Source organism: Salmo salar, chromosome ssa01 (genome assembly GCF_905237065.1).
Source record: "Salmo salar chromosome ssa01, Ssal_v3.1, whole genome shotgun sequence".
Classification (NCBI taxonomy): domain Eukaryota; kingdom Metazoa; phylum Chordata; class Actinopteri; order Salmoniformes; family Salmonidae; genus Salmo; species Salmo salar.
This window is the reverse complement of record NC_059442.1, coordinates 156,291,910-156,311,272: the sequence shown is the minus strand read 5'-3', so window position 1 is coordinate 156,311,272 and position 19,363 is coordinate 156,291,910. Positions and strand designations below refer to the sequence as shown.

General features: G+C 46.9%; 1 protein-coding gene across 2 annotated transcripts in view; it reads right to left on the bottom strand.

The window, feature by feature from the left end:
- Window positions 1-16,049, bottom strand: part of LOC106569301 (metal transporter CNNM3) — a 65,189-nt gene extending 49,140 nt beyond the window's left edge. Inside the window, exons 1-8 of one of the 2 annotated variants that reach the window (XM_014140521.2) lie at window positions 15,130-16,049; window positions 13,738-13,932; window positions 13,423-13,562; window positions 12,920-13,096; window positions 12,604-12,761; window positions 12,273-12,416; window positions 10,960-11,118; window positions 8,733-8,902 (exon numbers count right to left, since the gene is read on the bottom strand). In XM_014140521.2, the coding sequence (XP_013995996.2) occupies window positions 8,733-8,902; window positions 10,960-11,118; window positions 12,273-12,416; window positions 12,604-12,761; window positions 12,920-13,096; window positions 13,423-13,562; window positions 13,738-13,932; window positions 15,130-15,867 (1,881 nt within the window). In that variant the 5' untranslated portion in view covers window positions 15,868-16,049. The remainder of the gene's footprint in view (window positions 1-8,732; window positions 8,903-10,959; window positions 11,119-12,272; window positions 12,417-12,603; window positions 12,762-12,919; window positions 13,097-13,422; window positions 13,563-13,737; window positions 13,933-15,129) is intronic. The other variant, XM_014140511.2, reaches the window with a different exon arrangement.
- Between the last annotated feature and the right edge of the window lie 3,314 nt (window positions 16,050-19,363).

Sequence of the window (19,363 nt, the reverse complement as noted above, 5' to 3'; positions counted from 1 at the left end):
TCTACGGGGTGGTTGTGTGTGTAGAGGTAGTGGTCACACACACACTGACCTGTAGTAGCAGTATGAAGTAGTCTACGGGGTGGTTGTGTGTGTAGAGGTAGTGGTCACACACACACACCTGACCTGTAGTAGCAGTATGAAGTAGTCTACGGGGTGGTTGTGTGTGTAGAGGTAGTGGTCACACACACACTGACCTGTAGTAGCAGTATGAAGTAGTCTACGGGGTGGTTGTGTGTGTAGAGGTAGTGGTCACACACACACTGACCTGTAGTAGCAGTATGAAGTAGTCTACGGGGTGGTTGTGTGTGTAGAGGTAGTGGTCACACACACCTGACCTGTAGTAGCAGTATGAAGTAGTCTACGGGGTGGTTGTGTGTGTAGAGGTAGTGGTCACACACACACTGACCTGTAGTAGCAGTATGAAGTAGTCTACGGGGTGGTTGTGTGTGTAGAGGTAGTGGTCACACACACACCTGACCTGTAGTAGCAGTATGAAGTAGTCTACGGGGTGGTTGTGTGTGTAGAGGTAGTGGTCACACACACACTGACCTGTAGTAGCAGTATGAAGTAGTCTACGGGGTGGTTGTGTGTGTAGAGGTAGTGGTCACACACACACTGACCTGTAGTAGCAGTATGAAGTAGTCTACGGGGTGGTTGTGTGTGTAGAGGTAGTGGTCACACACACACTGACCTGTAGTAGCAGTATGAAGTAGTCTACGGGGTGGTTGTGTGTGTAGAGGTAGTGGTCACACACACACTGACCTGTAGTAGCAGTATGAAGTAGTCTACGGGGTGGTTGTGTGTGTAGAGGTAGTGGTCACACACACATGACCTGTAGTAGCAGTATGAAGTAGTCTACGGGGTGGTTGTGTGTGTAGAGGTAGTGGTCACACACACACTGACCTGTAGTAGCAGTATGAAGTAGTCTACGGGGTGGTTGTGTGTGTAGAGGTAGTGGTCACACACACTGACCTGTAGTAGCAGTATGAAGTAGTCTACGGGGTGGTTGTGTGTGTAGAGGTAGTGGTCACACACACTGACCTGTAGTAGCAGTATGAAGTAGTCTACGGGGTGGTTGTGTGTGTAGAGGTAGTGGTCACACACACACACTGACCTGTAGTAGCAGTATGAAGTAGTCTACGGGGTGGTTGTGTGTGTAGAGGTAGTGGTCACACACACACACTGACCTGTAGTAGCAGTATGAAGTAGTCTACGGGGTGGTTGTGTGTGTAGAGGTAGTGGTCACACACACACTGACCTGTAGTAGCAGTATGAAGTAGTCTACGGGGTGGTTGTGTGTGTAGAGGTAGTGGTCACACACACACACTGACCTGTAGTAGCAGTATGAAGTAGTCTACGGGGTGGTTGTGTGTGTAGAGGTAGTGGTCACACACACACACTGACCTGTAGTAGCAGTATGAAGTAGTCTACGGGGTGGTTGTGTGTGTAGAGGTAGTGGTCACACACACACACCTGACCTGTAGTAGCAGTATGAAGTAGTCTACGGGGTGGTTGTGTGTGTAGAGGTAGTGGTCACACACACACACTGACCTGTAGTAGCAGTATGAAGTAGTCTACGGGGTGGTTGTGTGTGTAGAGGTAGTGGTCACACACACACACTGACCTGTAGTAGCAGTATGAAGTAGTCTACGGGGTGGTTGTGTGTGTAGAGGTAGTGGTCACACACACACCTGACCTGTAGTAGCAGTATGAAGTAGTCTACGGGGTGGTTGTGTGTGTAGAGGTAGTGGTCACACACACACTGACCTGTAGTAGCAGTATGAAGTAGTCTACGGGGTGGTTGTGTGTGTAGAGGTAGTGGTCACACACACACTGACCTGTAGTAGCAGTATGAAGTAGTCTACGGGGTGGTTGTGTGTGTAGAGGTAGTGGTCACACACACACTGACCTGTAGTAGCAGTATGAAGTAGTCTACGGGGTGGTTGTGTGTGTAGAGGTAGTGGTCACACACACACTGACCTGTAGTAGCAGTATGAAGTAGTCTACGGGGTGGTTGTGTGTGTAGAGGTAGTGGTCACACACACACACTGACCTGTAGTAGCAGTATGAAGTAGTCTACGGGGTGGTTGTGTGTGTAGAGGTAGTGGTCACACACACACATGACCTGTAGTAGCAGTATGAAGTAGTCTACGGGGTGGTTGTGTGTGTAGAGGTAGTGGTCACACACACACCTGACCTGTAGTAGCAGTATGAAGTAGTCTACGGGGTGGTTGTGTGTGTAGAGGTAGTGGTCACACACACACTGACCTGTAGTAGCAGTATGAAGTAGTCTACGGGGTGGTTGTGTGTGTAGAGGTAGTGGTCACACACACACACTGACCTGTAGTAGCAGTATGAAGTAGTCTACGGGGTGGTTGTGTGTGTAGAGGTAGTGGTCACACACACCACTGACCTGTAGTAGCAGTATGAAGTAGTCTACGGGGTGGTTGTGTGTGTAGAGGTAGTGGTCACACACACACTGACCTGTAGTAGCAGTATGAAGTAGTCTACGGGGTGGTTGTGTGTGTAGAGGTAGTGGTCACACACACACTGACCTGTAGTAGCAGTATGAAGTAGTCTACGGGGTGGTTGTGTGTGTAGAGGTAGTGGTCACACACACACACTGACCTGTAGTAGCAGTATGAAGTAGTCTACGGGGTGGTTGTGTGTGTAGAGGTAGTGGTCACACACACATGACCTGTAGTAGCAGTATGAAGTAGTCTACGGGGTGGTTGTGTGTGTAGAGGTAGTGGTCACACACACACTGACCTGTAGTAGCAGTATGAAGTAGTCTACGGGGTGGTTGTGTGTGTAGAGGTAGTGGTCACACACACACTGACCTGTAGTAGCAGTATGAAGTAGTCTACGGGGTGGTTGTGTGTGTAGAGGTAGTGGTCACACACACACCTGACCTGTAGTAGCAGTATGAAGTAGTCTACGGGGTGGTTGTGTGTGTAGAGGTAGTGGTCACACACACACTGACCTGTAGTAGCAGTATGAAGTAGTCTACGGGGTGGTTGTGTGTGTAGAGGTAGTGGTCACACACACACACTGACCTGTAGTAGCAGTATGAAGTAGTCTACGGGGTGGTTGTGTGTGTAGAGGTAGTGGTCACACACACACAACTGACCTGTAGTAGCAGTATGAAGTAGTCTACGGGGTGGTTGTGTGTGTAGAGGTAGTGGTCACACACACACACTGACCTGTAGTAGCAGTATGAAGTAGTCTACGGGGTGGTTGTGTGTGTAGAGGTAGTGGTCACACACACACTGACCTGTAGTAGCAGTATGAAGTAGTCTACGGGGTGGTTGTGTGTGTAGAGGTAGTGGTCACACACACACATGACCTGTAGTAGCAGTATGAAGTAGTCTACGGGGTGGTTGTGTGTGTAGAGGTAGTGGTCACACACACACACTGACCTGTAGTAGCAGTATGAAGTAGTCTACGGGGTGGTTGTGTGTGTAGAGGTAGTGGTCACACACACACTGACCTGTAGTAGCAGTATGAAGTAGTCTACGGGGTGGTTGTGTGTGTAGAGGTAGTGGTCACACACACACTGACCTGTAGTAGCAGTATGAAGTAGTCTACGGGGTGGTTGTGTGTGTAGAGGTAGTGGTCACACACACACTGACCTGTAGTAGCAGTATGAAGTAGTCTACGGGGTGGTTGTGTGTGTAGAGGTAGTGGTCACACACACACTGACCTGTAGTAGCAGTATGAAGTAGTCTACGGGGTGGTTGTGTGTGTAGAGGTAGTGGTCACACACACACTGACCTGTAGTAGCAGTATGAAGTAGTCTACGGGGTGGTTGTGTGTGTAGAGGTAGTGGTCACACACACACTGACCTGTAGTAGCAGTATGAAGTAGTCTACGGGGTGGTTGTGTGTGTAGAGGTAGTGGTCACACACACACCTGACCTGTAGTAGCAGTATGAAGTAGTCTACGGGGTGGTTGTGTGTGTAGAGGTAGTGGTCACACACACACACTGACCTGTAGTAGCAGTATGAAGTAGTCTACGGGGTGGTTGTGTGTGTAGAGGTAGTGGTCACACACACACACTGACCTGTAGTAGCAGTATGAAGTAGTCTACGGGGTGGTTGTGTGTGTAGAGGTAGTGGTCACACACACACACTGACCTGTAGTAGCAGTATGAAGTAGTCTACGGGGTGGTTGTGTGTGTAGAGGTAGTGGTCACACACACACTGACCTGTAGTAGCAGTATGAAGTAGTCTACGGGGTGGTTGTGTGTGTAGAGGTAGTGGTCACACACACACTGACCTGTAGTAGCAGTATGAAGTAGTCTACGGGGTGGTTGTGTGTGTAGAGGTAGTGGTCACACACACACTGACCTGTAGTAGCAGTATGAAGTAGTCTACGGGGTGGTTGTGTGTGTAGAGGTAGTGGTCACACACACTGACCTGTAGTAGCAGTATGAAGTAGTCTACGGGGTGGTTGTGTGTGTAGAGGTAGTGGTCACACACACTGACCTGTAGTAGCAGTATGAAGTAGTCTACGGGGTGGTTGTGTGTGTAGAGGTAGTGGTCACACACACACTGACCTGTAGTAGCAGTATGAAGTAGTCTACGGGGTGGTTGTGTGTGTAGAGGTAGTGGTCACACACACACTGACCTGTAGTAGCAGTATGAAGTAGTCTACGGGGTGGTTGTGTGTGTAGAGGTAGTGGTCACACACACACTGACCTGTAGTAGCAGTATGAAGTAGTCTACGGGGTGGTTGTGTGTGTAGAGGTAGTGGTCACACACACTGACCTGTAGTAGCAGTATGAAGTAGTCTACGGGGTGGTTGTGTGTGTAGAGGTAGTGGTCACACACACACCTGACCTGTAGTAGCAGTATGAAGTAGTCTACGGGGTGGTTGTGTGTGTAGAGGTAGTGGTCACACACACACTGACCTGTAGTAGCAGTATGAAGTAGTCTACGGGGTGGTTGTGTGTGTAGAGGTAGTGGTCACACACACACTGACCTGTAGTAGCAGTATGAAGTAGTCTACGGGGTGGTTGTGTGTGTAGAGGTAGTGGTCACACACACACTGACCTGTAGTAGCAGTATGAAGTAGTCTACGGGGTGGTTGTGTGTGTAGAGGTAGTGGTCACACACACACACTGACCTGTAGTAGCAGTATGAAGTAGTCTACGGGGTGGTTGTGTGTGTAGAGGTAGTGGTCACACACACACTGACCTGTAGTAGCAGTATGAAGTAGTCTACGGGGTGGTTGTGTGTGTAGAGGTAGTGGTCACACACACACACTGACCTGTAGTAGCAGTATGAAGTAGTCTACGGGGTGGTTGTGTGTGTAGAGGTAGTGGTCACACACACACTGACCTGTAGTAGCAGTATGAAGTAGTCTACGGGGTGGTTGTGTGTGTAGAGGTAGTGGTCACACACACACACAAAATGACCTGTAGTAGCAGTATGAAGTAGTCTACGGGGTGGTTGTGTGTGTAGAGGTAGTGGTCACACACACACACTGACCTGTAGTAGCAGTATGAAGTAGTCTACGGGGTGGTTGTGTGTGTAGAGGTAGTGGTCACACACACACACACTGACCTGTAGTAGCAGTATGAAGTAGTCTACGGGGTGGTTGTGTGTGTAGAGGTAGTGGTCACACACACACACTGACCTGTAGTAGCAGTATGAAGTAGTCTACGGGGTGGTTGTGTGTGTAGAGGTAGTGGTCACACACACACCTGACCTGTAGTAGCAGTATGAAGTAGTCTACGGGGTGGTTGTGTGTGTAGAGGTAGTGGTCACACACACACTGACCTGTAGTAGCAGTATGAAGTAGTCTACGGGGTGGTTGTGTGTGTAGAGGTAGTGGTCACACACACACATGACCTGTAGTAGCAGTATGAAGTAGTCTACGGGGTGGTTGTGTGTGTAGAGGTAGTGGTCACACACACACACATGACCTGTAGTAGCAGTATGAAGTAGTCTACGGGGTGGTTGTGTGTGTAGAGGTAGTGGTCACACACACACTGACCTGTAGTAGCAGTATGAAGTAGTCTACGGGGTGGTTGTGTGTGTAGAGGTAGTGGTCACACACACACTGACCTGTAGTAGCAGTATGAAGTAGTCTACGGGGTGGTTGTGTGTGTAGAGGTAGTGGTCACACACACACTGACCTGTAGTAGCAGTATGAAGTAGTCTACGGGGTGGTTGTGTGTGTAGAGGTAGTGGTCACACACACACTGACCTGTAGTAGCAGTATGAAGTAGTCTACGGGGTGGTTGTGTGTGTAGAGGTAGTGGTCACACACACACTGACCTGTAGTAGCAGTATGAAGTAGTCTACGGGGTGGTTGTGTGTGTAGAGGTAGTGGCACACACACACACTGACCTGTAGTAGCAGTATGAAGTAGTCTACGGGGTGGTTGTGTGTGTAGAGGTAGTGGTCACACACACACACTGACCTGTAGTAGCAGTATGAAGTAGTCTACGGGGTGGTTGTGTGTGTAGAGGTAGTGGTCACACACACTGACCTGTAGTAGCAGTATGAAGTAGTCTACGGGGTGGTTGTGTGTGTAGAGGTAGTGGTCACACACACACTGACCTGTAGTAGCAGTATGAAGTAGTCTACGGGGTGGTTGTGTGTGTAGAGGTAGTGGTCACACACACACTGACCTGTAGTAGCAGTATGAAGTAGTCTACGGGGTGGTTGTGTGTGTAGAGGTAGTGGTCACACACACACACTGACCTGTAGTAGCAGTATGAAGTAGTCTACGGGGTGGTTGTGTGTGTAGAGGTAGTGGTCACACACACACTGACCTGTAGTAGCAGTATGAAGTAGTCTACGGGGTGGTTGTGTGTGTAGAGGTAGTGGTCACACACACACACTGACCTGTAGTAGCAGTATGAAGTAGTCTACGGGGTGGTTGTGTGTGTAGAGGTAGTGGTCACACACACACACACTGACCTGTAGTAGCAGTATGAAGTAGTCTACGGGGTGGTTGTGTGTGTAGAGGTAGTGGTCACACACACACACTGACCTGTAGTAGCAGTATGAAGTAGTCTACGGGGTGGTTGTGTGTGTAGAGGTAGTGGTCACACACACACTGACCTGTAGTAGCAGTATGAAGTAGTCTACGGGGTGGTTGTGTGTGTAGAGGTAGTGGTCACACACACACTGACCTGTAGTAGCAGTATGAAGTAGTCTACGGGGTGGTTGTGTGTGTAGAGGTAGTGGTCACACACACACATGACCTGTAGTAGCAGTATGAAGTAGTCTACGGGGTGGTTGTGTGTGTAGAGGTAGTGGTCACACACACACTGACCTGTAGTAGCAGTATGAAGTAGTCTACGGGGTGGTTGTGTGTGTAGAGGTAGTGGTCACACACACTGACCCGTAGTAGCAGTATGAAGTAGTCTACGGGGTGGTTGTGTGTGTAGAGGTAGTGGTCACACACACTGACCTGTAGTAGCAGTATGAAGTAGTCTACGGGGTGGTTGTGTGTGTAGAGGTAGTGGTCACACACACACACTGACCTGTAGTAGCAGTATGAAGTAGTCTACGGGGTGGTTGTGTGTGTAGAGGTAGTGGTCACACACACACACTGACCTGTAGTAGCAGTATGAAGTAGTCTACGGGGTGGTTGTGTGTGTAGAGGTAGTGGTCACACACACACACTGACCTGTAGTAGCAGTATGAAGTAGTCTACGGGGTGGTTGTGTGTGTAGAGGTAGCGGTCACACACACTGACCTGTAGTAGCAGTATGAAGTAGTCTAGGGGTGGTTGTGTGTGTAGAGGTAGTGGTCACACACACACTGACCTGTAGTAGCAGTATGAAGTAGTCTACGGGGTGGTTGTGTGTGTAGAGGTAGTGGTCACACACACACTGACCTGTAGTAGCAGTATGAAGTAGTCTACGGGGTGGTTGTGTGTGTAGAGGTAGTGGTCACACACACACACACACTGACCTGTAGTAGCAGTATGAAGTAGTCTACGGGGTGGTTGTGTGTGTAGAGGTAGTGGTCACACACACACACACACACTGACCTGTAGTAGCAGTATGAAGTAGTCTACGGGGTGGTTGTGTGTGTAGAGGTAGTGGTCACACACACACACACACTGACCTGTAGTAGCAGTATGAAGTAGTCTACGGGGTGGTTGTGTGTGTAGAGGTAGTGGTCACACACACACTGACCTGTAGTAGCAGTGTGAAGTAGTCTAGGGGTGGTTGTGTGTGTAGAGGTAGTGGTCACACACACACTGACCTGTAGTAGCAGTATGAAGTAGTCTATGGGGTGGTTGTGTGTGTAGAGGTAGTGGTCACACACACACTGACCTGTAGTAGCAGTATGAAGTAGTCTACGGGGTGGTTGTGTGTGTAGAGGTAGTGGTCACACACACACACACCCTGACCTGTAGTAGCAGTATGAAGTAGTCTACGGGGTGGTTGTGGGTGTAGAGGTAGTGGTCACACACACACTGACCTGTAGTAGCAGTATGAAGTAGTCTACGGGGTGGTTGTGTGTGTAGAGGTAGTGGTCACACACACACTGACCTGTAGTAGCAGTATGAAGTAGTCTACGGGGTGGTTGTGTGTGTAGAGGTAGTGGTCACACACACTGACCTGTAGTAGCAGTATGAAGTAGTCTACGGGGTGGTTGCGTGTGTAGAGGTAGTGGTCACACACACACTGACCTGTAGTAGCAGTATGAAGTAGTCTACGGGGTGGTTGTGTGTGTAGAGGTAGTGGTCACACACACACTGACCTGTAGTAGCAGTATGAAGTAGTCTACGGGGTGGTTGCGTGTGTAGAGGTAGTGGTCGGGGCTCAAGCGGTTGGAGGGGTCAAAATGGACTTCCTGGTTGACACTGGGGTGACGGAGCAGGTGGAACAACATCTTCTCTGACACACGGGCTGGACTGAAGTGCTCTACCTCTGCAATGAGACACACACAGCACATTGATTATCATTGCTTTGTTCAAGCATCCTGTCTAACACACAGGTCTGTGGAGCTTTAGTATCCAATACATTTGTGTAGGGCTGGGGCAAAAGCCTGCAACTATCCAGGAGCAGGGTTGGTGAACCCTGGCCTATGGTTTCGTCACTGATCAAAAGCATACTAGTTTGTCTAACAAACCTTACATCTTGTCTTTTCTATTGTAATTAGCTACACTATTGTATCGTAGTATACATTCTGTTCTATTTTCAGTCCAAACCTCAGCAGCTAAAGGTCAATCTATGTCAAGAAGCTGAAGAGGACAGAGAAAGGTCAAACAACACCCACCCACATCCAGAGTGTAGTCCTATAATGCAGACAGATTAACGATCCAGGTTGAATATTTATTCCTGCATATTTTCCACTGTGAAGACTTAGTGCGTTTCCATTAACTTCTGTTACAGCGATGTAACCATTACTTGTGGTGATAAAGTGTTACTGTCCTGGTTAGAGGTCGACCGATTATGATTTTTCAACGCTGATGATACCGATAGGAGGACCAAAAAAAGCCGATACCGATTAATCGGCCGATTTTTAAATATATATTTGTAATTACAACAATACTGAATGAACAATGAACACTTATTTTAACTGAATATAATACATAAATAAAATATATTTAGTCTCAAATAATGAAACATGCTCAATTTGGTTTAAATAATGCAAAAATACAGTGTTGAGAAGAAAGTAAAAGTGCAATATGTGCCATGTAAAAAAGCTAACGTTTAACTTCGTTGCTCAGAACATGAGAACATATGAAAGCTGGTGGTTCAATATTCCCAGTTAAGAAGTTTTAGGTTGTAGTTATTATAGGAATTATGACGCGTCGACTATTTCTCTCTATACCATTTGTATTTCATATACCTTTGACTATTGGATGTTCTAATAGGCACTTTAGTATTGCCAGCCTAATCTCGGGAGTTAATAGGCTTGAAGTCATAAACAGCGCTGTGCTTCAAGCATTGCTAAGAGCTGCTGGCAAACGCAGTAAAGTTTGAATGAATGCTTACGAGCCTGCTGCTGCCTACCACTCAGTCAGACTGCTCTATCAAATATCAAATCATAGACTTAATTATAATATAATAAACACAGAAATACCAGCCTTTGGTCATTAATATGGTCAAATCTGGAAACTATCATTTAAAAAACAAAACGTTTATTCTTCCAGTGAAATACGGAACCGTTCCGTATTTTATCGAACGGGTGGCATCCCTAAGTCAAAATATTGCTGTTACATCGCACAACCTTCAATGTTATGTCATAATTATGTAAAATTCTGGAAAATGAATTACGGTCCTCACACAGTTCGCAACGAGCCAGGCGGCCCAAACTGTTGCATATACCCTGACTCTGCGTGCAATGAACGCAAGAGAAGTGACACAATTTCCCTGGTTAATATTGCCTGCTAGCCTGGATTTATTTTAACTAAATAGGCAGGTTAAACATTTTTACTTCTGTGTATTGTTTTTAAGAAAGGCATTCATGTTTATGGTTAGGTACATTCGTGCAACCATTGTGCTTTTTTCGCGAATGCGCTTTTCTTAAATCATCCCCCGTTTGGCGAAGTAGGCTGTGATTCCATGATAAATTAACAGGCACCGCATTGATTATATGCAACGCAGGACAAGCTAGTTAACCTAGTAATATCATCAACCGTGTGTAGTGATTATGTGAAGATTGATTGTTTTTTATAAGATAAGTTTAATGCTAGCTAGCAACTTAACTTGGCTCCTTGCAGCCACAAGGTCCTTTGACGCTGCACTCTCGTAACAGGTGGTCAGCATGCCACACAGTTTCCTCATGGAATGCAATGTAATCGGCCATAATCGGCGCCCAAAAATGCTGATTACCGATTGTTATGAAAACTTGAAATCGGCCCTTCCGATTAATCGGTCGACCTCTAGTCCTGGTAAACCACTGACTGAGTGAGACAGGTACCGCAACAACACAACTCATGAGATCAGTGTATGTCTCCATGCGTTACGTACACCCTCACCTCTGGAGAGGAAGCGGTGTGTGGCCAGCAGTAGCTGAGGTGAGGTGCGGATCTTGGGTTCTCCCTCTGGGAGTTTGAACAGAGAGAACTCTTGGTGGACGCTGCGAGGTTCCAGAGGAATCTCCAGAGGTGCCAGGGGACGCTTCACCTTCATGTCCACTACAGAGAGAGGGTGGCGGGTGTAGGGGTTAGTGGACAGAGGGGAGGGAGAGGTGTTAGGGGACAGGGAGAGGGGTTAGAAGAGTGGGAAGAAAGAGGATGAGATTAGGAAAGAGAATGCCGTAGAGAAGGAGAAGTGTAATGTTTAACCATCAATATTTCCTTACAAAATACACATTCCATCCTCTTTCCCAACCATTTAGTGTAGACATTGCACACACACACACTACCGTTCAATGATTTGGGGTCACTTACAACACTGTGTACTACTCCCTTCACAGAACAGCGCAAACTGTCTCTAACCAGAATAGAAAGGAGTGGGAGGCCCCGGTGCACAACTGAGCAAGAGGACAAGTACATTAGTGTCTAGTTTGAGAAACAGACACCTCACAAGTCCTCAACTGGCAGCTTAATTAAATAGTACCCGCAAAACACCAGTCTCAATGTCAACAATGAAGAGGTGACTCCGGGATGCTGGGCTTCTAGGCAGAGTTCCTCTGTCCAGTGTCTGTGTTCTTTTGCCCATCTTAATCTTTTATTTTTATTGCCCAGTCTGAGATATGGCTTTTTCTTTGCAACTCTGCCTAGAAGGCCAGCATCCCGGAGTCGCCTCTTCACTGTTGACGTTGAGACTGGTGTTTTGCGGGTACTATTTAATGAAGCTGCCAGTTGAGGACTTGTGAGGTGTCTGTTTCTCAAACTAGACACTAATGTACTTGTCCTCTTGCTCATCAAATGATGATGCTCCAGATACTCAACTAGTCTAAAGGACAGTTTTATTGCTTGTTTAATCAGTACAACAGTTTTCAGCTGTGCTAACATAATTGCAAAATGGTTTTCTAATGGTTTCTAAATTTCAATTAGCTTTTTAAAATTATAAACTTGGATTAGCTAACACAATGAATGTGTCATTGGAACACAGGAGTGATGGTTGCTGATAAATGTAGATATTCCATTAAAAATCAGCCATTTCCAGCTACATTAGTCATTTACAACATTAACATTGTCTACACTGTATTTCTAATCAATGAGATGTTATTTTAATGGACAAGAAAATTTGCTTCTCTTTCAAAAACAAGGACATTTCTAAGTGAGCCCAAACTTTTGAACATTAGTGTATACACACATTCGCGGTTTCTCGCGCTCTCTCTTACTGTAGCCGTCTGACTCGTCCAGGATCTCTGATTTGATGATCTCCTCGATGACATCCTCCAAGGTGACCAATCCCAGCACCTCGTAGAAGGGATCCCCCTCCCCCTCGTTGTTCACCTTCTGAACGATGGCCAGGGCAGAGTTTCCTGGGGGGGGTGAAGTAAAGGTCAAAGTTGAGGAGAGCTGGGTACCTTAGTGGTCATATCGCAAGCCGACCCCAACTTTTTCACATTAGTCTACAAGGAGGGCAGGAATGACGGTAAAGAAATTGACTTGATATTGTGGCTATCTTTCTAAAACAATCACCACATACACACACGTATTAACACACACCTTTCTTGAACTCCTCCAGCATGGCGTCCAGTTTAGTGTCGTTGAAAACAAAGTGCAGTGGGTGATTGTAGAACTTGGTGATGGTCGTCATGGGAGTAGAGTCGTCAGGATCGACCAGAGCCAGGTCCTTCACGAACAAGATCTCCACGATGTTGGACCTGGGTAAATTACATTAGATACCTGTTAGTGTGTGTGTGCTTGAATGACCCACCTGTCTTCTTTGTAGACAGGATGTGTGTGTATGTTTCTTTAAGTGTATGTCCCTTTGTGTCAGAGTGTGTGTGTGTGTGTGTGTGTGTATGGCCCATCCACCCACTTCTCCTCTTCATAGATGGGGACTCGTGTGTATCCACTCTGCATGATCTCTGACATGGTGGAGAAGTCCAGCACAGCGGTGGACGGCAGCATGAAACAGTCGTTCAGCGGAGTCAGGATGTCCTCCACAGTCTTCCTGCGCAGCGCACCACGGCTAAACTCCTCCTTCACAAACTCACTGCAAACCACAATGATGACAAACGATAATGATGGATTATAACATTTACCATTTATTCAGTATCAACCCATAGCCTCTAAACCCTAGACAGAGGGCAGTCAACTCCAGTCCTGCAAGCTTTTCAGCCCAGTACTCACAAACCTGATCAGGTGTGTTAATGTTGGGCCGGAACAAAAGCCTGCTCCTGTTGGTCCTCATGACCTTGTGGGGTATAGGGGCTAGATATATATTTTGTTTATTGCAGTATGGGAATCACCATAGACACAGTTGTCCTATTGATCAGTGATAGAGCAGTGCATGGTCGTACCGATGTGTGTGTCAGGTACCTGTAGGGGTCATTGACGTTGGTGCGGATCATCTCCATGGCCCTCTCCCTCACACCGCAGGTGCTGATGTCACGTCTCAACACCAGGTCCAGCACCAGGCCCAGCGGGCATGACAGTGGGCACGTCAGCACCATACACACCTGGCAGAGGAAGATGTAACCTGTTCAATTCTACCTTCTTGTTAAGAAGAAAAAAATGTATACCGAGGTTGCTAGGAGCCACCGGTCCAGGTATTCCCTCCCTGTTTGAGTCTGTTTTCTCTCGGTTGGTGCGTAATGAACATGACCCTTGCCTTCTGTTAGGTTCCATACAGACCTGTGCCAGCCAGGTGAAGCCTGGGGCTAGCTGGAAGCCGTAGCCGGAACACACTATGTGGGGAACAAGCTCTGACACCATAAAGATGAGGAACCCGCTGGTAAAGACGGCGGGCGCTATGGAACCCAGGACCCTGTAGAGTAGCACACCAAGAACCGAGTGGCCCAGAGCGCACAGGAACAGCAGAGAACACACCTAGAACCAAGAGTGGGGATGGTGTGAAGTTAGATAGTGTGGATTTCAGAGTGATGTCATACATCTGAATATTATTTGATACGGTAGGCCAGGGGTCTCTAGTCTTGGATGTGCAGGCTTTTATTCCAACCTAGCACTAACACAGGGTTGGGGAGTAACTGATTACGTAAAAAAATTGTAATCAGTTGCGTTTCCAGCTAAAATATTGGAATCAGATTACAGATACTTTTGAAAAACTAGATGATTACTTCTTGGATTACTTGTAAATTCAGAAAGGATGTTTGTGAAAAAAATACATCATACCTTAATGTTTTCTCAATGACATTCAATTCAGCATTGAATGAGTGAGTCTGACCAAGTCAGAGACTACTATGATGACACATCAAATGCGTTTGATGGATCCCTTTTGTCTTCTTCTAATGCCTCTTAAAGGAAATGTAATCCAAAGTGACAAAGTAATCAGATTACATTACTGAGTTTGGGTAATACAAAAGTTACATTACTGATTACAATTTTGGACAGGTAACCAGTAACAGATTATATTTAAAAAGTAACCTACCTAACCCCGATAACACACCTATTTCAACAAATTAAGGTCCAGACATGAGCTGATTATTTGAAACAAGTGTGTTAGTGCTGGGATGGAACAAAAGCCTGCACACCCAATAGCATAGCTCTCCAGGAGGGGTGTAAATTGGGACCCCAGGCATGGGCGTCATGCACCCTAAAAATCTGAGGGGTCAAAGTATGTGAGGCTCTGCCCACCTGTCTGTAAATTGGAGAATTTAGCATTTTTTCAAACATCTTTGTCCTGCAATCTAGAGCCATAATCAATATTCTTAATTCGATGAAGGAAAAAAACAGTTTTTTTCTGCATATCTAAGCATACCTCGAGCATACCCCATACCTGGCTAAAAGATTGAATTTATTCAGTCTACCAACCTTGCCAGCAGGCATGCCAACTAAAATAGACAAGCTAGCTACTCTAATTTGAGATGGCATAAAATTGCTACTTGGTAGCTAGTTATGAGGTTGGGAGATCGGAAACCTATGTGGGCTGGCTAACGCCAACTACAATTGCTAAATGGCTAGAAGTATTACAGAGAAGAAGAAAAAACTGTGCCCCTTTATCCCCCATGGGCATCACGTCTCTGACACCAGGTCTAATCCTTGTGTTGTGTCGTATTAGTAACCCACCAGGCAGTTGCCTCGTCTCCGGATTGGCTCGAGGCGCTTGGCGGTCCGTTTGTCCTCCTCTGAGCCGCAGCTGTGGAAGACGTAGAGCTCCAGGGGGTCCAGCCACAACAGGCTGAGGTTCACGCTCCTCAGCACCCCGCACACCAGGATCAGCAGCACGATCAGCACCGCCATACCCCACGGAGGGATGTAGTCCGCCGGGAGACCTGCGTCGTTGTTGATCTGCAACCTGTCCGGTCCCACCGACACCCAGCTTCCGTTCTTCAGCACGCACAGGTGGTGGTGGTGGTAGGTAGGGTTGGCATCATCCCCTCCTCCCGTGGAGGATGCAGCGGGAGAGATGCTGCTCTTGTCCCGCGTCTGTACCGTTATCAACCCGCTGTACTCCTCGTCCGCTGTGAACTCCCCCGTGACCTGGAAGGCGGCGGAGTCACGGCGGGTCTCCTGCTTGCACGGATCAGCTGCATCCTCCACCACCCCGGTCTCCTCCTGTCTTGTTCCAGCGAACGCCACCCACGGCCAGGTCCCATTTAGATCCCAACCGAACAGCCGAAGCTTGAAACTGGCCCCTTGCGGCGCAGAGATGATCCGCTCCTTCATATACACCTGGCCTTCTGGGTCCTCCAGTCGCAGCCCCAGAACCCACGGGGCTTGCTGGGTGCAGGCGCCGTCCCTGATCCTCCAGCAGAGCAATAATATCATCAACAAGAAACGTAGGTCTGCCAAGCTGGCCACCATATTGGAATTGGGCAGCTGGGCTTTGCGCGAATCATGTGACTGCCTGCCCGCGTCGCAGCTGCCCGCCCACTGAGGCTCTGCGAGCCACACAGCGCTCAGAAAGACACTGGCTCCCTTTCGACGCCATTTTGGGGAGAAAGTGCATGAGCTTCGTGTCTTCCACTGCTCTCGTTTGGAGCCGCAATGGACGTAATTTCCTCTTTTACAAATGTTTATAAACGCCTCGAAAATTGACCAATGAGTCTCTATGGCTGATGACACCCAATCAAAAAAGTGGATTGTACCACGCCCATATTTGTTTGGGAGTCTTAACAAGTCAGCTTCCAGCCAAATGTAAAATGTCCTTGCTATCTGGGATCCTTGGGACGTCCCTACCCGCCCCCCACTCCCATTGAAGTTTACATTTAAAATGGTTAGGTAAGGTTTAGGGTACGGATGTCCCAAGGATCCCAGATAGCACTGACCAAAACTTAAAGGGGCTTCATCAATATTCCTTGAGGCATAATAGAGACCACTTAGGCAGCCTAAAGATTATGTAACTGCATGTTGTTAAAGCATTCTTTAGTCATCCAGATTTCTGCTGTTCTCCATTTGAGGATATTGTCATCAGCTTTGTTCTGCACCGTGAAAACAATAGGCCTACAAAGAGCGTTCAACTATAATGTTATTTCAGGATCCCTGTGAGTCCAAGTACAGAGCTCCAGGTAGAAGTTTCCTTTTGGCACAGATTTAGAATCAGCTTACCCTCCAACTCCTAACCCTGATCGCAGATGAGTTTGGGACCAAATGCATGATACTCTGTACAGAGAGACAGCTCCACCTGAGACAAAGACATCCCCTGGAGGATACAATCACCACAAAAGTAGCCTAAACAGTCACACCCAGCACCACACTGACTGGGCAAGTTAAAACACGATGACTAAGGGTCTGTCACAGAGCCAAACACTGTAGTTATGTAACCCCCAATGAAAACACAGCATAAACGTGCAGTGGAAGAGTTAAATTCCTATCTTCATGTAGCAACCTGCAGACTTCAACTTTTTGAAGAAAAACTGTCTTCGACAAACTGAACTACATGACTTTGTGCTGTTGGGAAGTTATACGCACCACAAAGAAAGATACTTTTTGTTTATCTTTTGTTACTTGGCATTGGCAAAAAGGAAATCTAACAGTCACTAATGTTTGCCATCGGTGTGGCCTACTGTTTACATTACCATTGTGGGAATTTATTTAACCTTTTCTATACGTTTGACTAGTCTAGGTGGGGAAAAAAAGAGCACACGAGACACAGGAGTTTACATAGAGAAATATATCTCAGGGTTAATAAACCCAATATCGACTTCTTCACAACTCCATACAGATTCATTATTAGAAAACAGTAAGTACACATTGCTTACCACAGAACGTATTGCTGATCAGTCATTACACATGAAAGTCGTTGTGGGACACAAGCACTCCAAACCCTAACCTCAAGTAATAAATAATATAACATTTAGAACTCTGACCGGCTTCTTGTGGAAGACTAGCAGAGAGAAAAACAGAGTGAGATCAGTGTGAACCCGGAGGCCAGACCCCTAGTCTCTGTCAGACTGTTCAGTGTGTGCTTATGGGTTTATCTAAAGAATTATTGTACCCATTCTAATTTCATGCACAAAAAACATCCTTCTTGGAGGAGTTCTATTCTATTCCATAGTGGGGGTCTGGCTCTCAGGCTAGCAGTATGGCACTAGGCTGTTCCCAGATCTGTGTGTGCCGTCTTGCCAATTCCTGCACTGAACAATAATATAAACACCTAAAGTGTTGGTCCCATGTTTAATGAGCTGAAATAAAATATCCAATACATTTCATATGCACAAATTTGTTTACATCTCTGTAAGTGAGCATTTCTCCTTTGCCAAGATAATACATCCACCTGACAGGTGTAGCATATCAAGAAGCTGATTAAACAACATGATCATTACACAGGTGCACCTTGTGCTGGGGAAAATCTAAAATGTGCATTTGTGTCACACAACAATTCCACAGATGTCTTAAGTTGAAGGAGTGTGCATTTGGCATGGTGACAGCAGGAATGTCCACCTATTGCCAGAGAATTTAATGTTCATTTCTCTTCCATAAGCCGCCTCCAATGTTGTTTTAGAGAATTTGGCAGTACGTCCAACCGGCCTCACAACCGCAGACCACGTGTATGGCGTCGTGTGGGTGAGCGGTTTGCTGATGTCAACGTCGTGAACAGAGTGCCCCCATGGTGCCAGTAGGGTTATGGTATGGACAGGCATAAGCTACAGACAACGAACACAATTGAATTTTATCTATGGCAATTTGAATGCACAAAAATACTGTGACGAGATTGTGAGGCCCATTTATTTTTAGGCATCTGTGATCAACAGATGCATATCTGTATTCCCAGTTATGTGAAATCCATAGACTAGGGCCTAATGAATGCGTTTCAATTGACTGGTTTCCTCATATGAACTGTAACTCAGTAAAATCTTTGAAACTGTTGCATGTTGCGTTTATATTTTTGTTCAGTATATATAGTCATTGGCGTGACAATGGCCACATAGTAGCTGGCAGACAGGCTAGTATGGCACCCTCGTGTCTCCCCAGTCATCACCTCTACCAGCCACCGGTGAATCAACCACCCACAGTGGAAAAGCGGTCTCTGGTCTGAGAATACAGCACCAGGAATCTTTATACCTCCTCGTCTAGGTCCCAGGTCTAATCACAACACTGGGGCTGAGCTAACAACCACACAACAGAGCCTGGCTGCCAGTTAAGCTCTGCCATCCCGCCAGGATCCAACCACCAGGAGCTGGACAACCATCCCGCCAGGAGCTGGACAACCATCCCGCCAGGAGCTGGACAACCATCCCACCAGGAGCTGGACATTAAAAAAAGCTTATAGGAATGTTCAGAACAGAAGTCAAAGAATTTAAACATTACTTGACCAGCGAGAGGGAAGAAGGGGGTAGAGAGAAGGGAAGGAGGGGAGAAGTGGGGGTGTGAGGAGCATAGAAGCTTGGGGAGTGGGTAAAGAAAGGACCGGAAAAGAGGGAAGAGGGGAGGAAGAGAGGAAAAAAATTAGGAAAGGAAAAGAGGGGAAGGAGGCATGATAGTCTGCCCAGACAGCTAGCTAACAGCCAGCGAACATCTAGCTAACATCTAGCTAACAGCCAGCTAACATCTAGCTAACATCTAGCTAACATCTAGCTAACATCCAGCTAACAGCCAGCTAACATCTAGCTAACAGCCAGCTAACAGCTAATTAACAGCCAGCTAACAGCCAGCTAACAGCCAGCTAACAGCCAGCTAACAGCCAGCTAACAGCCAGCTAACAGCCAGCTAACAGCCAGCTACGCTACCACAGTGCTGTGACTTTGATCATTCATGTCAAATGACAATTCACGGTCAGTGTTACTAAATGCTACAGAAGGCTACTTCAGCTGGGGGGAAAAAATAAATCAGAGAGAAAGAGAGAAATGTTCTTTGTGGT